A 27999-nucleotide genomic window follows, 5' to 3' on the forward strand; every position below is an offset into this window, starting at 1 on the left:
TAAATAGGTTTATATCAATTTGAAAGCCATGTTCCACAGGATCAAAAGCTTTCTGAAAGTCTAACATAACCATGCCTGTAAAAAATCCTTTGGACAATAACATCTTATGTGATCCATCAAGTGTGCGAGGCAGACAACTGTGGAATGACTACATTGTATTTCTTAATGATTGTAATCCATACAATATAGTATGTTGTGTGTACACATATCTTTATGTACTTGAAGATACAAAATTAGCTTTATTATTCCAACATAAGGGTTACTGTTGTGAATATACAAGAATTAACACGTGCACTTTCTATGTCTTAATTTAAATTGAACAAAATTTCAAGGTACGCAGAAGCATCTTTCAAATATTATATTGTAGAGGTTTTATCCATATAAATATACATTAGACAGTTAACAATTTGTAAGCACGTTTAAAACATGTTTGCGATTGTATAATAACCTTGGAGTAATTCTTTTGAATCGTTCGAGCGATTGTTAAAATATATGAGCGATTTTTAAAAAGGTATGCTTTTGTCCGGCTAATTGACGTTATACGATTATGACAGAAGCTTCATGGTCAAACAGCTTGATACTATAGCTGACATTAGCGTTTCAAATATTTATTTAAACTCTTCAACACAACATATACGAGTAACAGATCAAACATCCATCACCAGGTCAGCAAATGATACTCTTGTTGGGCCTGTTCTAGATCAACAGTTACTTTCTGTATTGCTCCCTGACAATCCATTGTCGCTATCTGTAAGGGTAAAATAGTTTGATGAATAAAATAGTATAATAAAGGATTTTTTATACGATTAGGCTATTTCAGTGAATCTATGAGTTTCAAAGAACAATACATAAACTTTAAGAATGCATTATTGGATGTAATTGATTTATTGTTTGATTGTTAAATGTATCGATAATTAGCATAATAAAACATTGTATTAACAAGTAAAACATTTCATTTTTCTATTTTTCATTACAAACAAATACTATACAACACAGCACATTGCAAACATATGTATACATATAATTGAGACATTTATATGGCGTACTTGTTATTTGTATTACATAATATCTGTTTCTTAAGTATTGGTGTGTGAGTGATATCACAGGCAAAAACATATTGTACAAAAAGGTATAAATGTATATAGGTGACTGCCAAAGAAGGTAGCAGTTATTTAATCGTTCAATATCTTAATATTTAAAGAAAAAAAGAATAAGAAGATGATAATGGAGAAGGGTAGAACGTATAGAAAGGATAGAAATAATAGAAAGGAGGTATTTATGCATTTATTCAGCAGATACCTTTCTTTTTATGGAAGTTTATTTTGTTGTTGACTAGAACTGTTTCGCGCTCTATTTTATCTCTAAGTTTAACATAGTTCATAAAAATGAAAAGGTTGGTATAGTGTTTATGTTTTTCATGCTAAAGATAAACTTCATTGGCAGTAATAAAAAGTTCATTTTTGTCTTATGTTGTAATTTTTCAAAGATGCCAAAGCTTATGGTTTTTAAGTTCAAATTGATCGCGAGTTTGGATAATGATCAATTTTTCTTTTTAATTGAGACCATAGATTTTGTGTAATTCTTCATTCCCAGAATATATGTTCCTGTGTTTCGATGTATTCCCCGCAAAAATCACATAAACTAAAATTTAAGATTACACACTTTGTTAGTAGGTATAATTCTGTTTAAAAAATTGTATTGAAAACTTCTAAGAGTAACATAATTGGTGCATCTATAATAAGATGTGTTGATTAATTTCCATAAAGTATTATCTATATGGTATGACCCGTTTCCATTTTCCAAGTTGGATTGAGTATAGCAATGTGCTTGGTTTTTTCTTTTGCTTGTTTTGATTTTGTGTTATAGCGTGTCTTGAGGGTCATTTATTGGCATGGCAGCTCTCATTTGATCATTCATTGACTGTGGCAAAAAGGCTATTAGTGCCATTAAACCGGGTTTATGTTTAAACGTTTTGCTACTGAGCTTGTTTCTGTAGTTTTTCGCATAAATATTGATAATATTTCAGATAATCGTTATTTTGATATTGTATAAAAAATTATGAACATTTCATTGCGTTTCAAAATATCACACAAATAATCGATCCTAACTTTTATCTGAATCAATTTTGAGCAACATTCTTCTGAATTACATGATTTTGTGAAATAGTTTTATTACCATGAACAATACGGAGAGATCCCTAGTAGCCGTAACTTAAACGGTATCCGTGTGTATTGGCACTTGGTTTTTTATTATAGTGAACAGAATACAAATACATCGCAAGTAGCTATAACGTAATGCTAACCGTCTAGAGGTATGTGGTTTCTTATAACAATGACCAATACATAGAATTCATAACGATAACCGTTTCATGAGACTGTAGGTTCAAGTCCTGAACGAGACTCAGCGAGAGACACAAAAATGTCACAAGGCAACACACTGAGATAACATATGACTTATTAAAACGTTTTTAGAAATAGCTGTGTGAAAAACTACAGAAAAAAGCTCAGCTGCAAAAAGTTTAAACAGAAATCCCGTTTAATGTCACAAAATCACAAACAAGAAACATGGAAGAACAGCACAAAACTCCACAAACAGCACAGTGCATACATACTATCTCTAAAAAAACTAGGTATGTTTATCAAGGATTGTTAGGTACCGCCTTGGAACGGTCAATGTATATTTACTGGGTGGGTATGACTTAGTCAAATATTGTTATCAAACCTATTTAGATTACCATCTTGCATTATGAATTATCTCACCGTAAGGATTTCTTGAAAACAGTCCAGGAGTATAGCGTATTTATGTTTCCGTGATCCGGTCTCTAAACTTGCCAAGGGAGAGTAGATTGGTAGTTGGGAGCAAATAGAAGAAACCTTTAAATATGAAAACAAATCAAGTGATTCTAAAGCAAACATACTGAAGGCCAATGGACCCGGATGCACCTTAAGCTTGAGACAGATCGTCAAGTAATAGTTATCCTCAAAGTAATAAGGTACCTTGACCAATGAAGGAATTATATTTTGTGAATAGATGAATGAACCTGGTTGTATATTGAATCGGCGGTTGCTTTAAAAATCTCTGAAATAGGTAACATGTCACACGGCATAGCGAGACTTCAATTAGTGCCGTAGTTTAATTTCGTATGTTTAAAGCAATTAATAAACAAAATGTGAAACCTGAACGCCTATTATCCAGGCGTCGCTGTCGGGTGCCAGACACATCTCGGAAATCATGCCTTTAGGGTCTATACCGGAACTACCCGAACCGGAAGTATCCGCACCGGAAGTGCTATAGCAATTGAAGTCTGCGGACTGGGCGCCGCGCATTGCATCCATAAGCAGTGTTCCATCACATCCTTTTATGTCTAAAAGGGGGTGATTTTGAAATTATGCTTGCGTCTGTTAGTAATACGGCATTGTTTTCAATTTATTCGATCGTGGTAAAGTATGTTATACATAGATGTAATTCACTAATTGCCTATGAAAATGATCACAATATTTCATTAGGGTAATTATTTTTGAGGTTAAAATAACAAAGTCGACGAGCATGTATATACAGCTCTTTGGTAAAATCGGGGACATTAGAAAATGTCAATGCCAAATTCGCCTTCCCGACATAATCAACATACCATAAAACATCAAACTGCTAGGGGTACTTGAACCTAGCCGACAGAAATGAACCTACCCGATGGGCATGGCCCGTTGTCACACTCGCGGGAGAGCATGGACTCGCCTGTACACTCTCTACCGCCATTGGCGGGGGCGGGAGCCGTGCACGTTCGGAGCGTCCGCTGCATCCCCATTCCGCAGATAGAGTTACAGGAAGTTAAGTTAGACCAACCTGTCCATCCTCCGTCTAGGTGAGAACGTTTTAAAATGTTAAGCTTTCGTGAATTTATAGTGTAGCAACACAATTCGGATACAAACCAGACTAGTATGCAATTACAGCAGTTACCTGATATGATTTATGATTTGTAAATATTCACTCCTTGGCAAAATGACGCGGAAAGGGTAGCTACCTCTTAAACATCCGGGCATTTCACATTTCTCAAACGAGGCAGGGGAACCCTCACACTCTTTGCCACCAAATTGTGGCGGGGGATTATCGCACTTCCGGGTTGAGTAGGCCACACCCACATCGCACGTGACACTGCATGAGCCAGCCGAGGTAAAATTACCCCACCCACCGTCTGGAAGGGCAGAGTACTCCACATCGGATGCTTTTACTCAAAGTTACATTCTGAATTTTTAATTAAAAACACTTTTTCTCTCAGCAAAATAGTAAGATGGTAATAGTAGATATCATACCATTGGCAAGCAGTACATCAATTGCTGAAATACTGCAGAAACTGTGGGAACCAAGTGTCTGTCTTTGGACTTTCCTACACATCGATAATTTCACTCAGTAGCCGGTTTTCATGCATATTGCGAGAACGTCCTTTCGGTAGAGTGAAGTCTTAGATTATTTTTATTCCGTTTTTGGAAGTGTTAAGGTGGAACGCGACTATGATTTTTTTTTCGAGTTACTGTCTGAAAATTGGAATACGAATAGAACAGCGTATGCCCGATTAGGAACTGTTTTTACATTGTCAATATTCGGAACAGTTTTGAAACTATGACTCCTCAAAATATACCACTGACGTTAATTTTGAGACGTCTCTCATATTTTTGCGTTCCAGCCACAATAACCGATATTTTCACCAACTCTTCGTTTACCGCTAAGGATTTTAAACCTTAAGTGCGTATTGTGAAAACGTTCACGCATATATATTTTTCGTTCTCTTGTTTTACGTTATTTTTTTAAAATTCGTCTTTAACGTCATTTTTCGCGGGAAAAACGGCGTCGTGTTTCGCTGAAAAAAGTGCGCCTTTCTTTAAATCTTGAAAAAACAGCTCGTTTAATTTTTGATTTTTTATAAATACATGTATTCAATGTTTCAAAATAAGGGTACATCACCGAGTTCGTTTTTGCGCAGTATCAAATAATCTAACCCCTATACCTGTTATTTTTCATTACGTATTGTTATAAAACGTTTAGCATGACGTAAATCGAAGTATTATTTACGCTATTAAGAGCTTAGTTTTCAATAACCCACTGATCAATAACATATAACAGTTGTTGTTAATTTTTGTTAAATTGATATTTCAACATTGTTTTCTTCTGTTGAATTCCGAATAGTTAACATTATTAAATCATTAAAGGACTGATTATAAATGAACGATAGTTAAAGTGACATGCTTATCCAAAATCCATGCATAAATATGTATAACAAGGTCAATTTTGACATAACGTAATGAAATGAAGTGAACGTCACGATATGATTTTAATGTGATTGTGTCTACCCTAATCTCATAATGTAAAAAATACCATGTTTTATGCTCATTTCTTTCAAATCAACTCGGTATTTCACATAAGAACCTTTGTATTCGACAAGATTTCTGCCTCCAAGCGTCAGATCACATACGACCTTACTATCATGGAAGATAAATAGACTAATTTATTTGCATGCAGAATATAAGCTTTTTATTTATACTTATGTATAGCTATATCCTACCTATATAAATATTTTGACACCAATTTGTTATAATTTTAAACTGTACTATTATTTTATGTACTATTATTTATGTTCTATGTCTATCAATGTTTGGATATATTGTGATTATGTTCAGCCATGGGGAAATTAAGGTATTGAGTTGAGTTGAGATGGGAGAGTAAGTGTGCATCATTAAATAGTTACTTTAAGCTCATTTTGTTAAGGGTTGTTATAGTTTACGTACAAACACAAGCACAAAACGTACAATAAAGTCACGTACGCAAGCACGCGTAAAAACGCACCCACAAACCATCCCACACTCAAGCACGCGTGCACACACACACACACACACACGCACACACACACACACACACACACACACACACACCAGCGTGCACACACGCACGCACGCACGCACGCACACACGCACACACACACGCACGCATACACGCACACACGCACACACACACACACACACACAAACAATCATACGCACACCCTTACACACGCACGCGCACACTCACATGCACATGTACGCTCTCACACGCACGCACGCACATACGCACGTACGCACGAACGCACGCGTGCACAGCCATTGTACGCACGGCAGGGATAAGGTAGCTATGTTGGCTTCTGTATTGTGGGCATTGAATGCATCACCGAAAGTTGTCTCATAAAGTTGCTTGTACGCACCAGAAGCTTTGAAAGTCAGGAAAACAAAATAACTCGTTATGGATTAAAACAAACGATGCATTTATGAACAAAATTAAACATTTTACTGCACTAAAAACATTAACTTTAAGATCATTCTTTGAGCCATTTGGAACATATATTTTATCATAGCGTGTGTGTGTGTGTGTGTGTGCGTGTATGTGCGTTTTCGTGTGCGTGGGCGTGCGTGCATGTACAAGTATGTGGGCGTATACGTGCGTTCATGTGAGTGCATTTGTGTGAACTATAACAACCCTTAATAAGATGAGATAATAGAAACAATTCAATGTGATCATTTACAATCAGTGCAAACGCAAGTATTAAACAAAAATACGATTTACCACAACTAATACTATTGTTTTAATATGGCTTTAAGAATAAATACATATCGAAAACAATAGTTCTTATAAAGAATACCGAGTTTAATTTGAAATAAATATGACACCATAGTAAATCCTTTAGCAAACACCAAAAAAAAATAATCATTTTTGCGCTTTCTACTATTAAATAAACAGTTACAATATTGTAATCTGTGAATAATATTTTGTATGAGTTTTTTATTTAGTAAGAAGTAAGGGTTTATCAGTCAAAATAATTGTTTGTTATACATGTGGAATATTGATTGTGAATAAGAGTTTCACTGTAAAATTTTAGTTTGTTTTAAATTAATTCAATTTTGACCCGTTATATATTGAACACATGACTCATTTTGTTTCTGTTCAAAGAATGACCGATCATTTTTAACGTCAAGAACTGACCATCCCCCACCCCTCCCCAAACCGTTGCGTAACAAAGGACCCTCGTTGAAAATGTTCAAGAGTTATATTCACTACTAAACTTAGTCCAATATACGGTTACTCCTATTAGTGGAAATTATTAAGTGTATGTTATATGTTTATACTTTTTATACAACGATAACCGATTGACCACATCAAGATTAGATTCAAAACACTGAACTCTATAGTCGCGTATTTGCGTATTATATAGATCTGTATACTATTACATACATCGCCGATAGTGACATACAGAAGAAAACTTTGGATGATTTTAGGGGGGGGGGGGCTGCACTCCCTCTACTGCCGGGATCCGTTTGTGCTTATTACAATGCAGATTTCTGTCGATTATCATTTTTGGTTTGTAAGTTATATTTCGTGTATGAAATGAGTGTCGCACACTGGTTTTACTATGCTAATGCTTAGTTTAGAGCCTTATGATTGCAGATCTTTTCTGAAACTTATAAAAAAATTGGTAGCTAATAAAGTAGTAGCAGTGCCGTAGCTACACTGAGGCACATCGAGGCAGCTGCCTCGGTGTTTTTTTGAGCATTTAATAATTTTTATAGCTCTAAAATAACTCTTTTCGACTCACTTCATTTGCCTCAATGTACACAAACCATCGAACAAACATACTTCAGAATGCAGGGAATCGCTTCTTGCAAAAAAATAATTACGGGGGGGGGGGGCATGCCCCCGGACCCCCATAGATCGTTCTGCCTTGGTGTTTTTATAAGTCTGGCTACGGAACTGACTAGAACCGTTTATTGTTGTGTTATTACTGTATATGTATATATAAAAAAAACAAAGCACTAATCAGCATAGTCGCAGTTCATAGCATAGTGACTGGAACGAGTATTGATGTGTATTAACAAAATATTATAATTCGGCAAATGAGATTGCTTAATAATTAAGAAAGCCTCTCATTGACTTATGAAGCTGGTTATTCAGCGCCCGTCTTGAGTGGAATTAGTAATGTACAACAACAATAACAAATATCACTAACATAAAACTGATCAGATACTCTAAGATTTCTAATCTTTCCATTTAATGAACAAAAACAATTCGATTAACGTCATGCTAAAAGTTTAAATACACTACGAATTGAAAAAGAAACAGGTATAGGGGTTAGATTATTTGATACTGCGCAAAAACGAAGTCGGTGAGGTACCCTTTTCTTGATATCAGCAGATTTGCAATAAAACATTGAATACATGTATTTAAAAAAATTAAACGAGCTGTTTTTTTTCAAGAATTAAAGAAAGGCGCACTTTTTTCAGCGAAACACGACGCCGTTTTTCCCGCGAAAAATGACGTTATAGACGAATATAGAAACAATAACGTTCAACAAGAGAACGAAAAATATATGAGCGTGAACGTTTTCACAAGACGCGCTTGACGTTGAAATTTCATAGCTGTAAACGAAGAATTGATGAAAATATCGGTTATTGTAGCTGGAACGCAAAAATATGAGAGACGTCTCAAAATTGACGTCAGTGGTATATTTTGAAGACTCGTAGATTCAAAACTGTTCCGAATAATAAAAAAGTAAAAACAGTCCCTAACTGGGCATATGCTCTTTTATTCGTATACCAATTTTCAAACAGAAACTCGAAAAAAAAATCATAGTCACGTTCCACCGTAAATGTATGGTTCTGATGGTCAGTCATCGCTCTTTAAGCGTGGATATAGCATCATGTCAGCTTTTTATTTTTAACAATAATGAGGGCTATGGAAACTTGCAATTTACGGCAAATGGCCGTTACTTTCATGCCGCATCCACCACATAATCACTCATCGCTGTGACTATCGATCTCACTACATATCGTTACCCATTCAGAATCGCGGCCATTGAGCGGCCTTGAATATCACATGTTTTGGCCTGCTTATCACCTCCAAATCTTGCAAATTGAAACCAAAAGAACGCAATTACTTACCTATTGGGCATGCAACATCATAACATACATCGATATCACTGTCAACGCCCGCACAAGGCCGTCCACCATGGAGAGGCGCTGGGGAATCACATGTTCGGTTTCGATAGCGGCCTCCGTACCCGCATGTGACACTGCAGCCGCTCCAATCGCTCCACGTGCTCCACCCGCCATCTAGGGATACGAAGAGTCAGATATCGCAACTCGGTTGTTAAGTTAGTTTTGCTGTTATCTGATTGTGATTGAATTTATTTTGATAATAACGTTAGAACTAGAAAACGATGCAGAATAAGTTTAAAATAGCCTTTCATGATAGAATTATTAATCAAAAGGAAACACGTTTCTACCAGGCTTATTACCAAATAGTAAAAAGAGTCACAAAGGCGTGTAATTTTCGCGTTCCATGCTTTGTCTACTTCGGTCATATACAATGGAAAGTGATGCACCTTTCGAATGATTAGTAAATGATTTGGTCCTGACACTACATCATCGACAAAAAGGTGAACAAAACACAAACATTGCATTGGATATGAGTTAAGTTAATAATACATATTATATTTCTAATAGAATTTCATAGTAAGCACGCGGTCAAAAAATCATGACTACCATATCACATCAGACAGTGCTGCTTTGGTGGCAAAAGACTACGCGCATTTATTAAACGTGTCTTTACCTACAGAACAGGGCAAGAAAAAAAACATACGCATAAATTATACGTGTCCTCACCTACATAACAGTGCAAGAAGAGACCACAAGCATTAGTTATACGTGTCCTTATCTACATAAAAGGCGGAGAACAGACCACACGCATGAAATAAACGTACCCTTACCTACAAAACAGGGCAGGAAAAGACCACACACATTAGTTATAAGTGTCCTCACCTACAGAACAGGGCAAGAAAAGACCACATTTATTATATGTGCCCTTACCTAAAGATCGGGTGGGGTAGGGGGAGAACAATAAAACACGCATTAATTCCTTACTTACTGAACAGGGCAAGAAAAGACCACATTTATTGTATGTGCCCTTACCAAAAGATCGGGGGGGGGGACAATAAAACACGCATTAAATCCTTACCTACAGAACAGGGCAAGAAAAGACCACATTTATTTTATGTGCCCTTACCTAAAGATCGGGTGTGGGGGGACAATAAAACACGCATTAAGTCCTCACCTACTGAACAGGGCAAGAAATGACCACATTTATTGTATGTGAACTTACCTAAAGATCGGGTGTGGGGGGAACAATAAAACACGCATTAAGTCCTTACCTACTGAACAGGGCAAGAAAAGACCACATTTATTGTATGTGAACTTACCTAAAGATCGGGTGGGGGGACAATAAAACACGCATTAAGTCCTCACCTACAGAACAGGGCAAGAAGAGACCACATTTATTGTATGTGCCCTTACCTAAAGATCGAGTGGGGGGACAATAAAACACGCATTAAGTCCTTACCTACAGAACAGCGCAAGAAAAGACCACATTTATTGTATGTGCACTTACCTAAAGATCGGGTGGGGGGAACAATAAAACACGCATTAATTCCTTACCTACAGAACAGGGCAAGAAAAGACCACATTTATTGTATGTGCCCTTACCTAAAGATCGGGTGTGGGGGGACAATAAAACACGCATTAAGTCCTCACCTACTGAACAGGGCAAGAAAAGACCACATTTATTGTATGTGAACTTACCTAAAGATCGAGTGGGGGGACAATAAAACACGCATTAAGTCCTCACCTACAGAACAGGGCAAGAAGAGACCACATTTATTGTATGCGACCTTACCAAAAGATCGGGGGGGGGGACAATAAAACACGCATTAAGTCCTTACCTACTGAACAGGGCAAGAAAAGACCACATTTATTGTATGTGCCCTTACCTAAAGATCGGGTGGGGGGAACAAAAAAACACGCATAAAGTACCTTACCTACTGAACAGGGCAAGAAAAGACCACATTTATTGTATGTGCCCTTACCTAAAGATCGGGTGTGGGGGGAACAATAAAACACGCATTAAGTCCTCACCTACTGAACAGGGCAAGAAAAGACCACATTTATTGTATGTGCCCTTACCTAAAGATCGGGTGAGGGGGGACAATAAAACACGCATTAAGCCCTCACCTACAGAACAGGGCAAGAAGAGACCATATTTATTGTATGTGCCCTTACCTAAAGATCGGGTGAGGGGGGACAATAAAACACGAATTAAATTCTCACCTACAGAATATGGCAAGAAGAGACCACATTTTTTGTATGTGCCCTTACCTAAAGATCGAGTGGGGGAGTATAAAACACACATTAAGTCCTCCCCTACTGAACAGGGCAAGAAGAGACCACATTTATTGTAAGTGACCTTACCTAAAGATCGGGTGGCGGGACAATAAAACACGCATTAAGTCCTCACCTACTGAACAGGGCAAGAAGAGACCACATTTATTGTATGTGACCTTACCTAAAGATTGGGTGGGGGTGAACAATAAAACACGCATTAAGTCCTTACCTACTCTACAGGGCAAGAAAAGACCACATTTATTGTATGTGAACTTACCTAAAGATTGGGTGGGGGGACAATAAAACACGCATTAAGTCCTCACCTACTGAACAGGGCAAGAATAGACCACATTTATTGTATGTGCCCTTACCTAAAGATCGAGTGGGGGGACTATAAAACACGCATTAAGTCCTCACCTACAGAACAGGGCAAGAAGAGACCACATTTATTGTATGCGACCTTACCTAAATATCGGGTGGCGGGACAATAAAACACGCATTAAGTCTTTACCTACTGAACAGGGCAAGAAGAGACCACATTTATTGTATGTGACCTTACCTAAAGATCGGGTGGTGGGGAACAATAAAACACGCATTAAGTCCTTACCTACTCTACAGGGCAAGAAAAGACCACATTTATTGTATGTGAACTTACCTAAAGATCGGGTGGGGGGACAATAAAACACGCATTAAGTCCTCACCTACAGAACAGGGCAAGAAGAGACCACATTTATTGATTGTGCCCTTACCTAAAGATCGAGCGGGGGGGACTATAAAACACGCATTAAGTCCTTACCTACAGAACAGGGCAAAAAAAGACCACATTTATTGTATGTGCCCTTACCTAAAGATCGAGCGGGGGGGACAATAAAACACGCATTAAGTCCTCACCTACAGAACAGGGCAAGAAAAGACCACATTTATTGTATGTGACCTTACCTAAAGATCGAGTGGGGGGGACTATAAAACACTCATTAAGTCCTCACCTACAGAACAGGGCAAGAAGAGACCACATTTATTGTATGTGCCCTTACCTAAAGATCGAGTGGAGGGGAACAATAAAACACGCATTAAGTCCTCACCTACAGAACAGGGCAAGAAGAGACCACATTTATTGTATGTGCCCTTACCTAAAGATCGAGTAGGGGGGACTATAAAACAAGCATTAAGTCCTCACCTACAGAACAGGGCAAGAAGAGACCACATTTATTGTATGTGCACTTACCTAAAGATCGAGTGGAGGGGAACAATAAAACACGCATTAAGTCCTCACCTACAGAACAGGGCAAGAAGAGACCACATTTATTGTATGTGCCCTTACCTAAAGATCGAGTGGAGGGGAACAATAAAACACGCATTAAGTCCTTACCTACAGAACAGGGCAAGAAGAGACCACATTTATTGTATGTGCCCTTACCTAAAGATCGAGTGGAGGGGAACAATAAAACACGCATTAAGTCCTTACCTACAGAACAGGGCAAGAAGAGACCACATTTATTGTATGTGCCCTTACCTAAAGATCGAGTAGGGGGGACTATAAAACAAGCATTCAGTCCTCACCTACAGAACAGGACAATAGTGCGCAGGAAGCCTTGTCTACAGTTGCGCCGTTACATCGGCTTCCGTTTACACAATGGCGCATGCGCAATTTTTCCCCGGTGCCGCACGTGACGGTTCACTGGCTCCAGGCGGTCCAGTCACTCCAAACGTTTACTAGAAATAATGCATGTATCTATTAAGTATAGTTCTGGTAAGAATTTTTAAGGACAGGATCATCATATTTGAATATGCATACATATATTTTTACGATATTTTCCCAAACGATTTACGCCAGTACTATTGCTAGTATTTAAAAATGTCAAAAAGGAAATTATATTTTGATAGTTTGAATAATAATTTTCCGGATAATCATCACTGCAAAATTTGGATAAATATGTATCCTGAAACTCAATAGTTTCAGTGAATATTTGACTCATTTACGAAGTATGTATATACAACATGTATGATCTACCGGTGCATGGGTTATGTTGCTGGCTAATCCCCGTGCAGTCCTTGCCGAAATGTGCGGGCGCCGGGTTGTTACAGCTGCGGTATCGCTCCGTGCTACCCGTCCCCGTTGTGACCGAGCACGTGCTCCATGATGTCCAGCCGCCCCAACCTCCGTTTACTGGTGGACAAAATATACATATGATAACACAATTGTTCATACAGTACTTAATAATGAACTCTACGCACTGGGTTTACTAACTTATACAATACGGCTCCTAGTTGTGAACTAACTATACTAGTGGTAATTTCTGTTATTCATCAAGTTATGATTGTGTAGATAACGAAGATCCTTTAATGAAACACACGTGACCTACTCGACCTATTCTAATATACATCTCAGTCACAAAGTGAAACTATCTTAGGGTCATATGTGCACTTTACGAATACGACACACAATTAAGCGAACACATACTGTATTTTGTTGCCACCTAAGACGCTCCTACAAATCCGTTTATGAATCGATCATGTGACTTAATTAAACGGACCCTCTCGCGTTCTATTCGTCAGAAATATTCAATCAAAACCAGTGTAGTTACAATGCAACATTGTTCATACAGGGGGTGGGACGTTATATAGTTTCGGTAATTTAAATTATTGAGGTGCTTAAAGCCTAAGTGCCACTTAGGATTAAATAATTAGAGAAAAATAAAGTGGGTACATGTATATAACTATGATAGAGTCTCGTATAATGTCAAATATATTCCCGAGGTCCAAGTAAAACTTTTAGTGAAAGATATGTTTGGGAAATACCAATGTAATTCCAAACTGGATCACTTACTCACTATATGCTAATGAGGTAGATAAGTGGGCGGAGCATTGCGCTTTACAAACAGTACCTGAGCATTTGTCGGAATAGAAATTTCACATAACAAACAAGCTCTTTTTTCTAAAAGAAATATGATGCATGTATTTATTGATGAAAACTTAGCCATGTTGTTTAGGGAAAAAATCGCAGATTGGTACTCGCTCATGTTTTTGTTAAACGCATTCTTCATGTATGACGAATTCAAACGTGGCAAATCATTAGGAATGTTAAAAATGAAAGCTAAACGCGTATAAATGGTTAAGATAAGTGATTTGGATATACATACAAAAAAAAATAGTTAACTTTACTAAAACATAATGGGACGCGTTTTTTTGTCACCAGTCATTTGAGCATGGTCCAAATTTGCTTGCTTTTTATCGCCAGCCTTTGTTGTTAATCGTTTTAATTTAGCGCTTTCATTTCATTCAAAGGTATATTGTCGTGTGTTGGCCTTTTATTGCCAACAAAAATGAAATGTTAAAATCACAACATGACCTTATATTCCACCATACGTATTTACTATCGACATATAGACTGTTGTCTTGTCGTTTTTCGTGGGCAAAGAATATTCGATAAAGAATGCAAGCTGAATTACCTGGGTCTGGGCACATCGTATGACATGAACGTGTATGCGACTGTTGGCTGGCGTGAAGGTCGGTGCCATTGCAGTATCTGATTGACACCGAGTGATGGCTTGTAGGACCACTCGCACTGTTATGCACGTGGTGGCATTCCCTGGATAAAAACAATTAAACCTCGTTCATAACTAATACGGTCTTGATTCTGACATCTTCCGGATATATTGCAAAACGTCAATGCATACTTACCTATTTAACTATCTTGTGGATGTGAGTCACGTATTAGTGGAAGAGGTGTTCAGCTCTTACCCGGGTTCGATTCCCATAAGGGGTAGTTTCTCATGATCTATTAAATAGGACACTAGTAATGACTCCTGCCAAGAAATGGACATGATGTATGGAAGAATACAGTTGTCATCACAATCGAGTTAAAAACAATCCGTATAAACTAGCTTCTTTCCCCTGTTTGGTAACAATTACAAAAACACCAACATATTGAGTTGTACATATTTCATATTTGAATTGCATTATACCGTTGTCACATATACAATGCATGTAAAGAACATTTTCATTTATAAATGGTTTTAAGTGGTAACCTGAAGCTAGTATGGTAGCCGCTAGCCCTAGTATCTCCTGGGTGACACGTGGCGTTACAACTGTTGTAGTCAGACCATGGCATCCACATGTAATCTGAAGGTAGTTATTGCAAAATATTAAGGCATAGCAAACATGTAAATGTATTCTTTATTTTCTTTCTTTTGCTACGAAAGGTCCGTTTTTCGGACTTGCTGTATGGTTCGAAATGATATTTGGAAGGCAGGGACGAAGTATTGTGTGGTCAAAAGAAATTGTGCTTCAGATATGTAAAACATGACAGATTAATTAGGCTTCTTTGTTACTTCTACAATATTTACCCTTTGTCTTTAGAACCGCAAATCGAAAACAGGTATCGTCAGATCTAATTCTTAACATGACAACGACGGGGTTATACAATTGGACGTTTGATGATATGCGGTTCTGAATAGTGCGAATTAAAGGCCGCTCTATTAAGATACGTTCATAAAATTGCAACGTCAATTTGAAAACAAGTCCAAGAATCTCAAACAAATTTTAATGAGGAATCGAGTGTTATAGGTTCATTCGGAACTCCTCGGCCTCTGTTATCAAAAACAACTTCGGAAGTATGCCGGTACATCAGCAGAAGTAGTTCGTATTTTTTTTAATTAAATCATTAATTGAATGTAGTGTATTAGCTTGTATTTATTGATATAATTTTAAATTGATTGCCAGTGAAGTGTATTATTGCAAACATAATTGAGATTTCCAAGATTTAAGTCATTAATTTTAACTGCTAAACTAAATTACTATGCGATCTACTTGCAGCGGGCTTATACATACCGATTTCTGAGTATGTAAACCGTCCATATACATTCGAGGTTGTTTTCGATAAAAACGAGGAGTTCCGAAGTTTATAGGTTATTATAGATAATTATTAGAAATATCGATTAAATACCGATTGATAGATGAAATATATTTTCTCCTATTGTTCCAAACCGAGTTGGCGGAAAGCTTTAGGTTTCTTACCGGGACAGGAAACATTACAGTGTGTGTTCTGTTGACTCTGTGACGAGGTGCCACAGTGGATGTATGTAACTGAATGTGTTGTGGTGTGGAGTCCCGTTCTGTTATGGGAGGAGCACGTTCGGGTGCGGGTTTTCGTGCCGTCGTTGCTGTCTGGACAGTTACTGTCACACGATCCCCAGTGACCCCATTTACCCCAGGTGTAAGATGTGACAGCACCTAAGAAATGAATGGCAAAAATTATCGAAAATGATACTACTATTTTTGTATTAAAAACTGTTATTTAAATATAAAACTTAGGTAGTCTTAGAGAAGAAAACTGTCATGCATAGTATCAATTGCATTACTCAAATTACGGAAAATTCCAAAATAGGAAGGTAAACACACTAGCATACGATGTAGAGTTAAACACATTTTACAAATGTAGATGTACTATCTTTTGAAAATCTAATTTAGTCTGAAAACTTAATTGAGAATAATAGTTGTTTTGATAAACGTACTTTTTAACAACCAGAAACATTGAATACATGATTAAAATATGTATATATATATTTGACTCTATTGTGTCGATAAAAGGAGGAGAGAGGGGTATATCCGGGGTGTCCCCATCCGCTAGTAGTAGCTACACAGTATACATTGGTCGGAGAGAGGGGGGTACGCCGGTTAAGCTACACAGTATTCATTTGTCAGGTAGAGGGGGTCCGATAGTGGTTGCTAAACTGTATACGTTGGCCAGGGAGAAAATAGGGTGCACTCGTCGTTGTAACACAGTATACATTGGTCGGGTAGAGAGCGATCCGATAGTGGTTACCAAACTGTTTACATTGTCGGGGAGGGTCCGATAGTGTATGCTACACAGTATACATTGGTCGGACAGAGGGGTATCTGATAGTGGTTGCTAATCTGTATACATTAGTCGGCCAGAGGGGTATTGGATAGGTGGTTGTTACTTAGTATACATTGGCTGGATGGAAGTGGGAAAAGCTGTATACAATTGACGGTAAAGGTTGATTTGCAAGTGACATTATATTCTACCATGCGTATTTTCTGTATGCTTTGATAAATATAATGGCAAGCGAAGCGGGATCAGCTAGTGGTTGCCTGACACATAAGTTATTGGCCTTGGAGAGGTGATCCAATTTTGGATGAAACACTGTATATATTGATAGGAGAGAAAACCATCCGATAGATTTTGCTACACGGTATGCATTGGTCGGGAAGCGGGGGCGCTAGCGGCTGCAACACTTGTTTTGGAACGTTGGACGGTTCGCTAATAGTTGCTACAGAGTATACATTGGTAATTGAGAGGTCCGATAGTGGTTGCTAAAGGGTATATATAAGCCAGGAATAGGATGTCCCGCCAGTGATTATTTTACTGTATAAATTGGTTTATTTAGAAGAGGGTGTTCCGGTTATGGTCGGCACACAGCATACATTGGGTGAGAAATCGGTGGGTCGCTAATGTTTTCTACACAGTACACAATGGTTGGGCAGAGGGAGATCCGCAAGTGGTTGCTACATTATATACATTGGTTATGGACAAGGCTATCCGCGACTGGTTGTTGCATTGTTCGCGGAGAAGGGGATTACATAGTGGTTGCTAAACAGTACATGTTGGTCGTGGATCAGGGATCCGCTAGCGGTCGCTACAGTTAGGGAGAGGGTAGTCCGCTAGTGGTTTCTTAGCCGGTCATTAGCTTAGACGTACTTAGTAACACTCGTTCACCTTAATATTTGCTGTAAGTTTCATCTTAAAAACAGATATGACTATCCTTGGTAATAATATTAGGAATGAAATACACTTTTGTGGTTAATTAATATAAGCTCCGTTAGCCAGTCTTGGAAATGTTCACCCGAGCAAGAAAAGTTGTGTAGCCGAAATGAGGAAGTTTACTCCAACCAAGAAGTGTAGTATATTCCAGTCCAATAATCATTCATCCAGAATGTTGAAGTGGTGGAAAGCTTGAGAAGGAAATGACGCCCTTTGAAGGACTCGCTTGTAGCTACACTGTCAGCTAACTATTTAGTTAAGCCGTTTTTCACATCGGAAACTTGTCCTCTGCACGGCTTAGACTTGCCAGGTCACCAGCGCTATGTTAGATTGTATGATGAACATTGCTGGAAATTAATTCACGAGACTCACCTGCCACGTGTAGTACGGCAAATATAAAGAGAACCAGAGCTATCTCTTTTGACGCCATTAGCGAGCCTGTGAAAAACAAAATTAAAACATCTGAATGCTGACATAAAAACAACGCGTGCTTCATACTTGTAAACCAACATATGAAGATATGTGAATATCGTATAACCATGGACATGATGCATATCTCAACAAAACCATCAAGTGTATTTATGTTGCATTATATCTTCTTGTAAAATTGTGATATATTTGTGTATAAAGGGTTATTTCAGTCGTAGAGTTTAGCCTAGCTAAGTCACAGCCCTTTGTAGTCCTTATAGCCAGCCCTTCGGGGTTTGCGCCATTTGGTTACCCCTTATTACTAAGTTATTAGTGGCAACTTTAATGTTTATTTATATGGGATGTAAAACGACATACACGAATCGAATGCTTCTCTTTCAGGCAGTAGGTTTATAAGGATTGTTTATAATTCCTAACACATTGGTATACCTTATTCCTATGTTAATGAATATATCTTTTGGCAAGCAAATACAATCTGCTTAAAACAAACCGCTGCCCCCGCGCCCTACACATCAGTATAATCTGTAGACTTAACTAATATTTCCACCTTACATAACACGAATCAAATTGTAGTAAATTTTAAATAAAATCAAAAGTTTATCGTTAAAAATTAAACTTTAAACCATTCATAACTTGTATCTTACTGAAAATAAAATAAAACTTACATTTGTAAGCCTTAAAATGCACTTAAATAATTACAGGCATTATGAAAGCCTGTATATAGTCCAAACACTCGTTCTAAAACTGTTCTATATACGACATAGTTCGTGATGCCTTTATCAAGGTTTGACTTGGGGCTGAACGAGGCCGCAATGGGTTAAAGGTTTATCTAGTACAATGGTGCAGTTAGCCTCTTAATTATGTGCTAGTGTTCGTCTGCCTTCTTGTCTAGATTACTGCATGTATATACGTGTATACGTCACCAGATAAGGCATCCGATGTACACTAATAGGAATTGTTGATGTCTTGAATCCACATACGGTTGTGGTATAATTTGCAAGGTAAAGATTATGTAATTTAACGATATAAATGTTACAACAATGTAATATAATTTGATGGCCTTATAATGGCTTTGTAATATTGCAAATCGGTCATTACACTTGCTATGACAGTTGAAATGATAAGCAAAATACTGCATTAACTTGACGTGCAAATGTTCGGTCACATTCTATACACGACAAAGGCAACCCCTACTCTTACAAGCGCGTAATTGACTGTACGCAAATACGCGGTTGCGCAATGAAATTAATCCCGAATTTGAAATAAAAACCGAAGAAGGGAAGGGGATGAAGGGGTCAATACAATGTCAGTCATCGATCTTCGTAATCCCAAATCGGCCCTAGCTTCGCGCATGTCTAACAAGTAATATCCATAATTATATTTGGCCGAAGTCTGTTTGTACGTCGGATGCCTTAAATGTCCAGTTGTCACATTATAGCTTCGATTGATTTTTACTGATTCACTTGGTCTCAACATACAACAATTCAAAAGATGGTAAGGCGGTGCAAATTGACGTCCTACAATGACTACTGTTTACACGATTTAGGTAAGATAAATTATTACAGTAATTGTGCTTGTTTAACTCATGTTGCTCAGGTTAAGAAATACAAACATGAAGTTAATACATTTACTTTACTGAAGGTTACAATGAAAATAGTAAACATGCACCGCTTTTCTTTGAAAACATGGAATAACATTCACATAATCAGAAGTAAATTTAAAATTTGTTTGACGTCGTCAATTTATTCAACAAAATCAAATACATAACGTTTTTAAGAATACGATAAAATAGCAAATTGTATTGTTTTACTTAAAACTTTTCTTTCACTTAACATGTTCTTTCTCTAAAACATCCACGTGATTCAATGCCACGTACAGCTCCTCTATTTTGTCGCGGACATAAAGCGTTCCTGGGCTAACTTCTTAAGATCTTTCCGTGAAAGTTTCCCGGACGACAAGAGAGGAAACTCGTCCAGAAACATGTAAAACTTCGGTAAAACAGTAAATACACCAGGTCTGTCATTGTGGTAGTCCTCACAAAACCTTCTAAGGGTCTCCTCTGTTAAGTCACTTCCATCTTGTTTAATGACGCATGCGCACACAACCTGGTAGAAAACCGGGTCGGGGACGGGAACCAGCGCGGCTGCCCCGAACCCCGGGCAGTTCTTCAGAACGCGCTCCAAGATCTCCGGGGCAACGTTCATCCCACCGCTAATTATCATGTTAGACTTACGGCCGTCGACGAAGATTTGGCCGTCTGACGTCATCCGCCCTAAGTCGTCTGTTTTGTACCAGCCGTCATCTGTGAACGCTTGCTTCGTTTTCTCAGGATCGTTGTAATACTCCTTAAATATTACCCGACTGCGAATGAATATTTCTCCCCTCTCGTTCATTGGAACTACTTTTCCGCCCTTATCGACGATTTTAAATTCAAACCCAGGTCCAGTGATGACCTTACCACAAGAGAACTCCACGAAGTTTTCTATATCTGTGACCACCCCAAGGCCGCAAATTATGAACTCCGTCCCACCGTATGCGCAGACGACACTGGTACACAGCGGGCCGATACACTGCACTGCACCACGTGTGATCGGTTGACCACCAGTGAGAATGTACCTCAGGGAACAGTCGGAGGGAATTTTGTCCTGCAATATTCATTGGTTAAAAGCAACTTTTAAAACTTATAGGCGTGGGAAAGGTAAGAGCCAAATTTCAGTACCCTAACTACATAATATAAAGAGACTGATAATTTTAACTAATAAAGGCATTTAAAGATATTTATATCAGTTATTAAGCTATGTATATTAACATAATCGCCAGCGCTTCGCATTTGAAAGAAATAATTGTAAATCATACTAACCTTCCGGCGAATCATCTCGTGCAAGAACGGCGGGAGCACGTACATGAGGGTGCACCGCTCACGCTGGATGATCTGGACGGTGGCGTCCATTAGGTCCGCGCCTGAAGAGGCGAAACCGGAAGTGGTGACGCGGGTTTGTCCAGTGAGTACCTGGAAGGGGAAACCCCCGACCCAGGTGAACGGCCGGTCACAGTAGACTCTCAGCGACCTGCAAAAGGCATACACTTCTTGGGTTTAAAACTAATACTCACAGATTAAGAATGCTCAGATTGCATAATATTCTCTACTAGGCTTGAAATTCAAAAGCTTGCAGTAAAAAAAGAAAAAAACTTCTGTTATTTGAGGCCGTCACTTCTGACCATTTTGTTCAATATTTGTCCTAATTGTTATTGGCTTAGGGCCTCAGGTATAAGCTTCGTCAACTAAAACCTGGTTTGATGGTCGGGTGCGGTAAGTGTATCCCAAAACATTTAAGAAATACAGAACCCCGTTGCTTCGAGCTCGCTTGGTTCAACATTCCTCGTTGGCTCGAACTTGATGTTAAGACCGATTTATTTATACTGAAGGTAAACATTCCCGCATGGCTTGAATGTTCCGAGGCTCGAGGTTTTATCGCCGGACCCTGGGAGTTCGAGCCAACGGGGTTCGACTGTTATCTAATTTGAATATTAAATTGATGAAAATCTGGCAGATTTCATCTCCCTTCAGAGATGTTGGGATCATATAAAGTCCGGTACCCGTGACAGTGCATCCATAGTGCAGACCAACTAGTGAAGGCGTTAATTTTAAAAGCAATTTGTAAATTTTGCACTTCTTCCTCAAGTATTACAAACCAGTGAAGGTAAAATGACATTATAAGTACTGGTCACTCAGCCCGCAAATGTGTATATGCCGTGGTCCACTCATTATCGACACATGGTAAGTGGTCAATAAGTAGCGTGTTATATATCTTATGCTATACATTTCATATTACTATATTGTAAAGCTATTGGTGCGTTTTATTGCACAAAGCAAATAATGCACAAACGTTTCAACATTTAAAAACATTGTTTAATTTCGCATATTATTTTAATTGTTGTGAAAAGCGCAAAGCTAAGTAAATATCTGAGATAGGGCATACGTGAACTTTTAGCTGATGCATCGTTGCTATGACTGTCGAACAGCTGTTCTAAGACGTCCCATTTCTCTCCGTTCTCCCCCGGATCCATCACAAGCAGTGCGCATGTCTGGAGACGTTCCATGGTTGCTACGACGTCACTTCCGTCTGTGTATGTGAATGAAAGACAAGCAGGGCGTAGCCCGGCCACCATACATCCGAAAGTGAGGTACACCCACTCCGGGCAGCTACGGAGATCGATCGCTACGCACTCGCCCTTTCTAAGGCCTGAAAATTTGTGTTAAAAGAAAGGATTATAACACTTAAGAATGTGTCAACTGCGTAAAAAGGTTTTATGACATTTATAATCCAAAAAAGCTGTTGAGAAACAAACAATCTAAGAACATATTATATACATTTAACGTTTATATATATGCAAACTGAATTAATCAGAAAGAAACACATGTTTTACTTTGGATGTTCTTACCGAGTTTTAGAAGCGCCCTGGTGACGTTGAACGAGTTCTCGTGCAGTTGCCTCCACGTGACCACATTACGCTCGTATTGCGCACCTGTCGTGTACGTAGAGGATGGTCAATTAGACAGTAACGTCTGGTGGAACATAAAGTATACGTGCGCGAAGTGAAACAAAGAACTGTCCATTTCTTACTTAGTAAAGGGAAAACGACCTTAACAGGTTATGACTTTATCAGGTAATTTCCTTGCAAATGCTTTACCTACTTGATACCTTTATTCATGACACACATAACTATGTTCAAAATCATTTTATACGTGTGTTTTGTGCTAAATATTAGATAGGTTACCAGAACAGAACAGAACAGAAAAGTTATTTTTGACTTAAGCATATACAGCTCATCGTCACATTACACAAATATAAACATAAATATGGAATACACACACACATAAACAATCAAAATATATATAGTTTCATGTATAACACGTTTTAAATGATGTTTGTTTCATTGACAGATTTTCCAGAAATTTCTCAAAAATGGAAAGAACAAAAGAAATAAAGGAAAACATCAACCAAGTTACACATAAATCAGCGTGCATGATGGTTGATATGAAAGTGAGAATGTTAAATATATTATTTAACACATAAACCTTGAAAATTGCGGAAAGTATAATAAGACATGAAAATAGAAGCAGTATTGCCGTTTATAAAGGAACCTAATACCAATAGATTGGAGATACATCATGTGTGATAAAACAACAACAGGAAACAAAACAAACAAACATGTAAAAAGGAAATACAAAGACATATACAGCTCGTCTTGTTTTTGGTGACAATTCATGAATAAAACAATTAGGCATTATTCTTTCTTATTTTAAAGACTTTTAGACAAAAAATTGCTAATTACCAAACATAACTTGTAACTTGTACGTGTTGCCATGCACCCCTTAATGTACATTTAGTGTTCGATATACGTGTGATAATCAACTTCGCTGACACTCGTGATTTTATAAACTAATGGCCATTCCCGTTGCGTCCATGTATACTGTTTGTTACATCAATATTTCCGATAAACGAGTCTCTTTCAATAACAACGGGACAACAAACAATGTACACGTACAAACCATGCACACGTACACACTACACTACCAGTATGGTGTACAACTTACAATCAAGACGTACACATAAACACCATGCACACGTACACACTTCGCTACCTGTATGGTGTACAACTCACAGTCAACACTTAAACGTACACACCATGCACACGTACACACTTCGCTACCTGTATGGTGTACAACTTACAGTCAAGACGTACACATAAACACCATGCACACGTACATACTTCGCTACCTGTATGGTGTACAACTCATAGTCAAGACGTACACGTACATACTACACACAAGTAAACACTTCGCTACCTGTATGGTGTACAACTCACAGTCAAGACATACACGTACACACCATGCACACGTACACACTACGCTACCTGTATGGTGTATAACTCACGGTTAAGACGTAAACGTACACACCATGCACACGTACACACTACGCTACCTGTATGGTGTACAACTCACAGTCAAGACGTACATGCACACACTATGCACACGTACACACTACGCTACCAGTATGATGCACAACTCACAGTCAATACCTACGCATACACACTTCGCTACCTGTGTGGTGTACAACACACAGTCAAGACGTACGCGTACACTACATGCACACATACACACTTCGCTACCTGTATGGTGTACAACTCACAGTCAAGACTTACGCGTACACACTTCGGTACCTGTATGATGTATAACTCACAGTCAATGCGTACACGTACACACTATGGAGACGTACACACTTCGCTACCTGTATGGTGTACAACTCACAGTTAAGACGTACACGTACATACTATGCACACGTACACACTATGGACACGTACACATTACGATACCTGTATGGTGTACAACTTACAGTCAAGACGTACACATACACAGCATGCACACGTACACACCTCGCTACCTGTATGGTGCACAACTCACAGTCAAGACGTACGTGAACACACTATGCACACGTACACACTTCGCTTCCAGTATGGTGTACAACTCATAGTCAAGACTTGCGCGTACACACTTCGCTACCTGTATGATGTATAACTCACAGTCAATGCGTACACGTACACACTATGGACACGTACACACTTCGCTACCTGTATGGTGTACAAATCACAGTCAAGACATACACGTACATACTATGCACACGTACACACTTCGCTACCTGTGTGATGTATAACTCACAGTCAATACGTACACGTACACACTATGGAAACGTACACACTACGCTAACTGTGTCGTGTACAACTCACAGTCAAGACGTACACGTACACACCATGCACATATACACACTTCGCTTCCAGTATGGTGTAGACTCACAGTCAATACGTACATGTACACACTATGCACACATACACACTTTGCTTCCAGTATGGTGTACAACTCACAGTCAAGACGTACATGTACACACCATGCACACGTACATACTTCGCGACCTGTATGTTGTACAACTCACAGTCAAGACGTACACGTACACACTATGCTACCTGTATGGTGTACAACTCACAGTCAAGACGTACACGTACACACTACGCTACCTGTATGGTGTACAATTCACAGTCAAGACGTACACGTACACACCATGCACACATACACACTTTGCTACCTGTATGGTGTACAACTCACAGTCAAAGAATACACGTACACACAACGCTACCTGTATGGTACACAACTTACAGTCAAGACGTGCAAGTACAGACCATGCATACGTACACATCTCGCTACCTGTATGGTGTACAACTCACAGTCAAGACGTACACTTACACTATTCGCTACCTGTATAGTGTAAAACTCACAGTCAAGACGTAAACGTACAGACCATGCACACGTACACAATATGCTACCTGTATGGTGTACAACTCACAGTCAAGACGCACATGAACACACTATTCACACGTAAACACTTCAATACCTGTATGGTGTACAACTCACAGTCAAGACGTACACGTACACACTATGCACACGTAAACACTTCACTATCTGTATGGTGTACAACTCACAGTCAAGACGTACACGGAAACACTATGCACACGTACATACTACGCTACCTGTATGGTGTACAACTCACAGTCAAGACGTACACGTACACACTTTGTACACGTACAAACTACGCTACCTGTATGGTGTACAACTCACAGTCAAGACGTACACGGACACACTATGTACACGTACCCACTTCGCTACCTGTATGGTGAACAACTCACAGTCAAGACGTACACGTACCCACTACGCTACCTGTATGGTGTACAACTCACAGATAAGACGTACGCATACACACTACGCTACCTGCATGGTGTATAACTCACAGTCAACACTTACGCGTACAAACTATGCACACGTACACACTACGCTACCTGTATGGTGCATAACTCACAGTCAACACTTACGCGTACAAACTATGCACACGTACACACTACGCTACCTGTATGGTGTATAACTCACAGTCAACACTTACGCGTACAAACTATGCACACGTACACACTACGCTACCTGTATGGTGTATAACCCACAGTCAACACTTACGCGTACAAACTATGCACACGTACACACACGCTACCTGTATGGTGTATAACTCACAGTCAACACTTACGCGTACAAACTATGCACACGTACACACCACGCTACCTGTATAGTGTATAACTCACAGTCAACACTTACACGTACAAACTATGCACACGTACACACCACGCTACCTGTATAGTGTATAACTCACAGTCAACACTTACGCGTACAAACTATGCACATGTACACACACGCTACCTGTATGGTGTATAACTCACAGTCAACACTTACACGTACAAACTATGCACACGTACACACTACGCTACCTGTATGGTGTATAACTCACAGTCAACACTTACACGTACATACTATGCACACGTACACACTACGCTACCTGTATGGTGTATAACTTCCAGTCAACACTTACACGTACATACTATGCACACGTACACACTACGCTACCTGTATGGTGTATAACTCACAGTCAACACTTACACGTACAAACTATGCACACGTACACACTACGCTACCTGTATGGTGTATAACTCCCAGTCAACACTTACACGTACAAACTATGCACACGTACACACCACGCTACCTGTATAGTGTATAAGTCACAGTCAACACTTAAACGTACAAACTATGCACACGTACACACTACGCTACCTGTATGGTGTATAACTCACAGTCAACACTTAAACGTACAAACTATGCACACGTACACACTACGCTACCTGTATGGTGTATAACTCACAGTCAACACTTACGCGTACAAACTATGCACACGTACACACTACGCTACCTGTATGGTGTATAACTCACAGTCAACACTTACGCGTACAAACTATGCACACGTACACACTACGCTACCTGTATGGTGTATAACTCACAGTCAACACTTACGCGTACAAACTATGCACACGTACACACTACGCTACCTGTATAGTGTATAACTCACAGTCAACACTTAAGCGTACAAACTATGCACACGTACACACTACGCTACCTGCATGGTGTATAACTCACAGTCAACACTTACGCGTACAAACTATGCACACGTACACACTACGCTACCTGTATAGTGTATAACTCACAGAACATACGTACATGAAAACGTAAATACAGCGTTTTGAAACCTTTCTTTAATAATTGTAATTGCTTCTTATAGACTTTCATATACCTGGTGTAACAAAAACAAGCGCATCCCCTTCCCCGAGTTCCGCCGCGTTTTTCGCTAGACACGCCCCTACAGTCTTAATACCGTCGTCATGTACAGTACGCTCCAAATGGATGTAGCTTTCCCCACACGGCGCCATTTCACTTGTTGGTATAAAGGAGTGATAAAATAACTACATTTGCATACACATGTACATCTGCTATTCCTTGATGTCAGTTACTCCACTGTTAAAAGTTCTTTGAAATGCGAGAGTAATCTTATCTTCGCTTCTAAAATATTCTATTCACCCGAGTAAAAATACACCTCTACATGTATGCAAGCCTTTCTGTGCCTATGCATAGTG

General features: G+C 38.8%; 2 protein-coding genes and 1 long non-coding RNA gene across 3 annotated transcripts; all 3 read right to left on the minus strand.

The window, feature by feature from the left end:
* Window positions 1–592: 592 nt before the first annotated feature.
* Window positions 593–2875, minus strand: LOC128203118 (uncharacterized). Its single transcript, XR_008255865.1, has 2 exons — window positions 2760–2875; window positions 593–748 (listed from the first exon to the last, which is right to left on the minus strand). It is a non-coding gene; the product is annotated as an uncharacterized LOC128203118 (long non-coding RNA).
* Window positions 2876–3155: 280 nt separating this feature from the next.
* On the minus strand, window positions 3156–18442 carry LOC128202830 (coadhesin-like). Its single transcript, XM_052903984.1, has 7 exons — window positions 18385–18442; window positions 16245–16460; window positions 13240–13395; window positions 8955–9125; window positions 4019–4189; window positions 3685–3855; window positions 3156–3364 (listed from the first exon to the last, which is right to left on the minus strand). Exons 1-7 carry the CDS (start codon window positions 18440–18442, stop codon window positions 3156–3158), a joined length of 1152 nt encoding a protein of 383 aa, XP_052759944.1.
* A 1743-nt stretch (window positions 18443–20185) lies between these two features.
* On the minus strand, window positions 20186–27795 carry LOC128202831 (uncharacterized). Its single transcript, XM_052903985.1, has 5 exons — window positions 27660–27795; window positions 22885–22968; window positions 22463–22685; window positions 21302–21509; window positions 20186–21086 (listed from the first exon to the last, which is right to left on the minus strand). The coding sequence occupies exons 1-5, from the start codon at window positions 27793–27795 to the stop codon at window positions 20325–20327; spliced, it is 1413 nt and encodes a 470-aa protein (XP_052759945.1). The 3' UTR covers window positions 20186–20324.
* Window positions 27796–27999: the final 204 nt, after the last annotated feature.

This window comes from Mya arenaria, chromosome 9, assembly GCF_026914265.1.
Source record: "Mya arenaria isolate MELC-2E11 chromosome 9, ASM2691426v1".
Taxonomy (NCBI): domain Eukaryota; kingdom Metazoa; phylum Mollusca; class Bivalvia; order Myida; family Myidae; genus Mya; species Mya arenaria.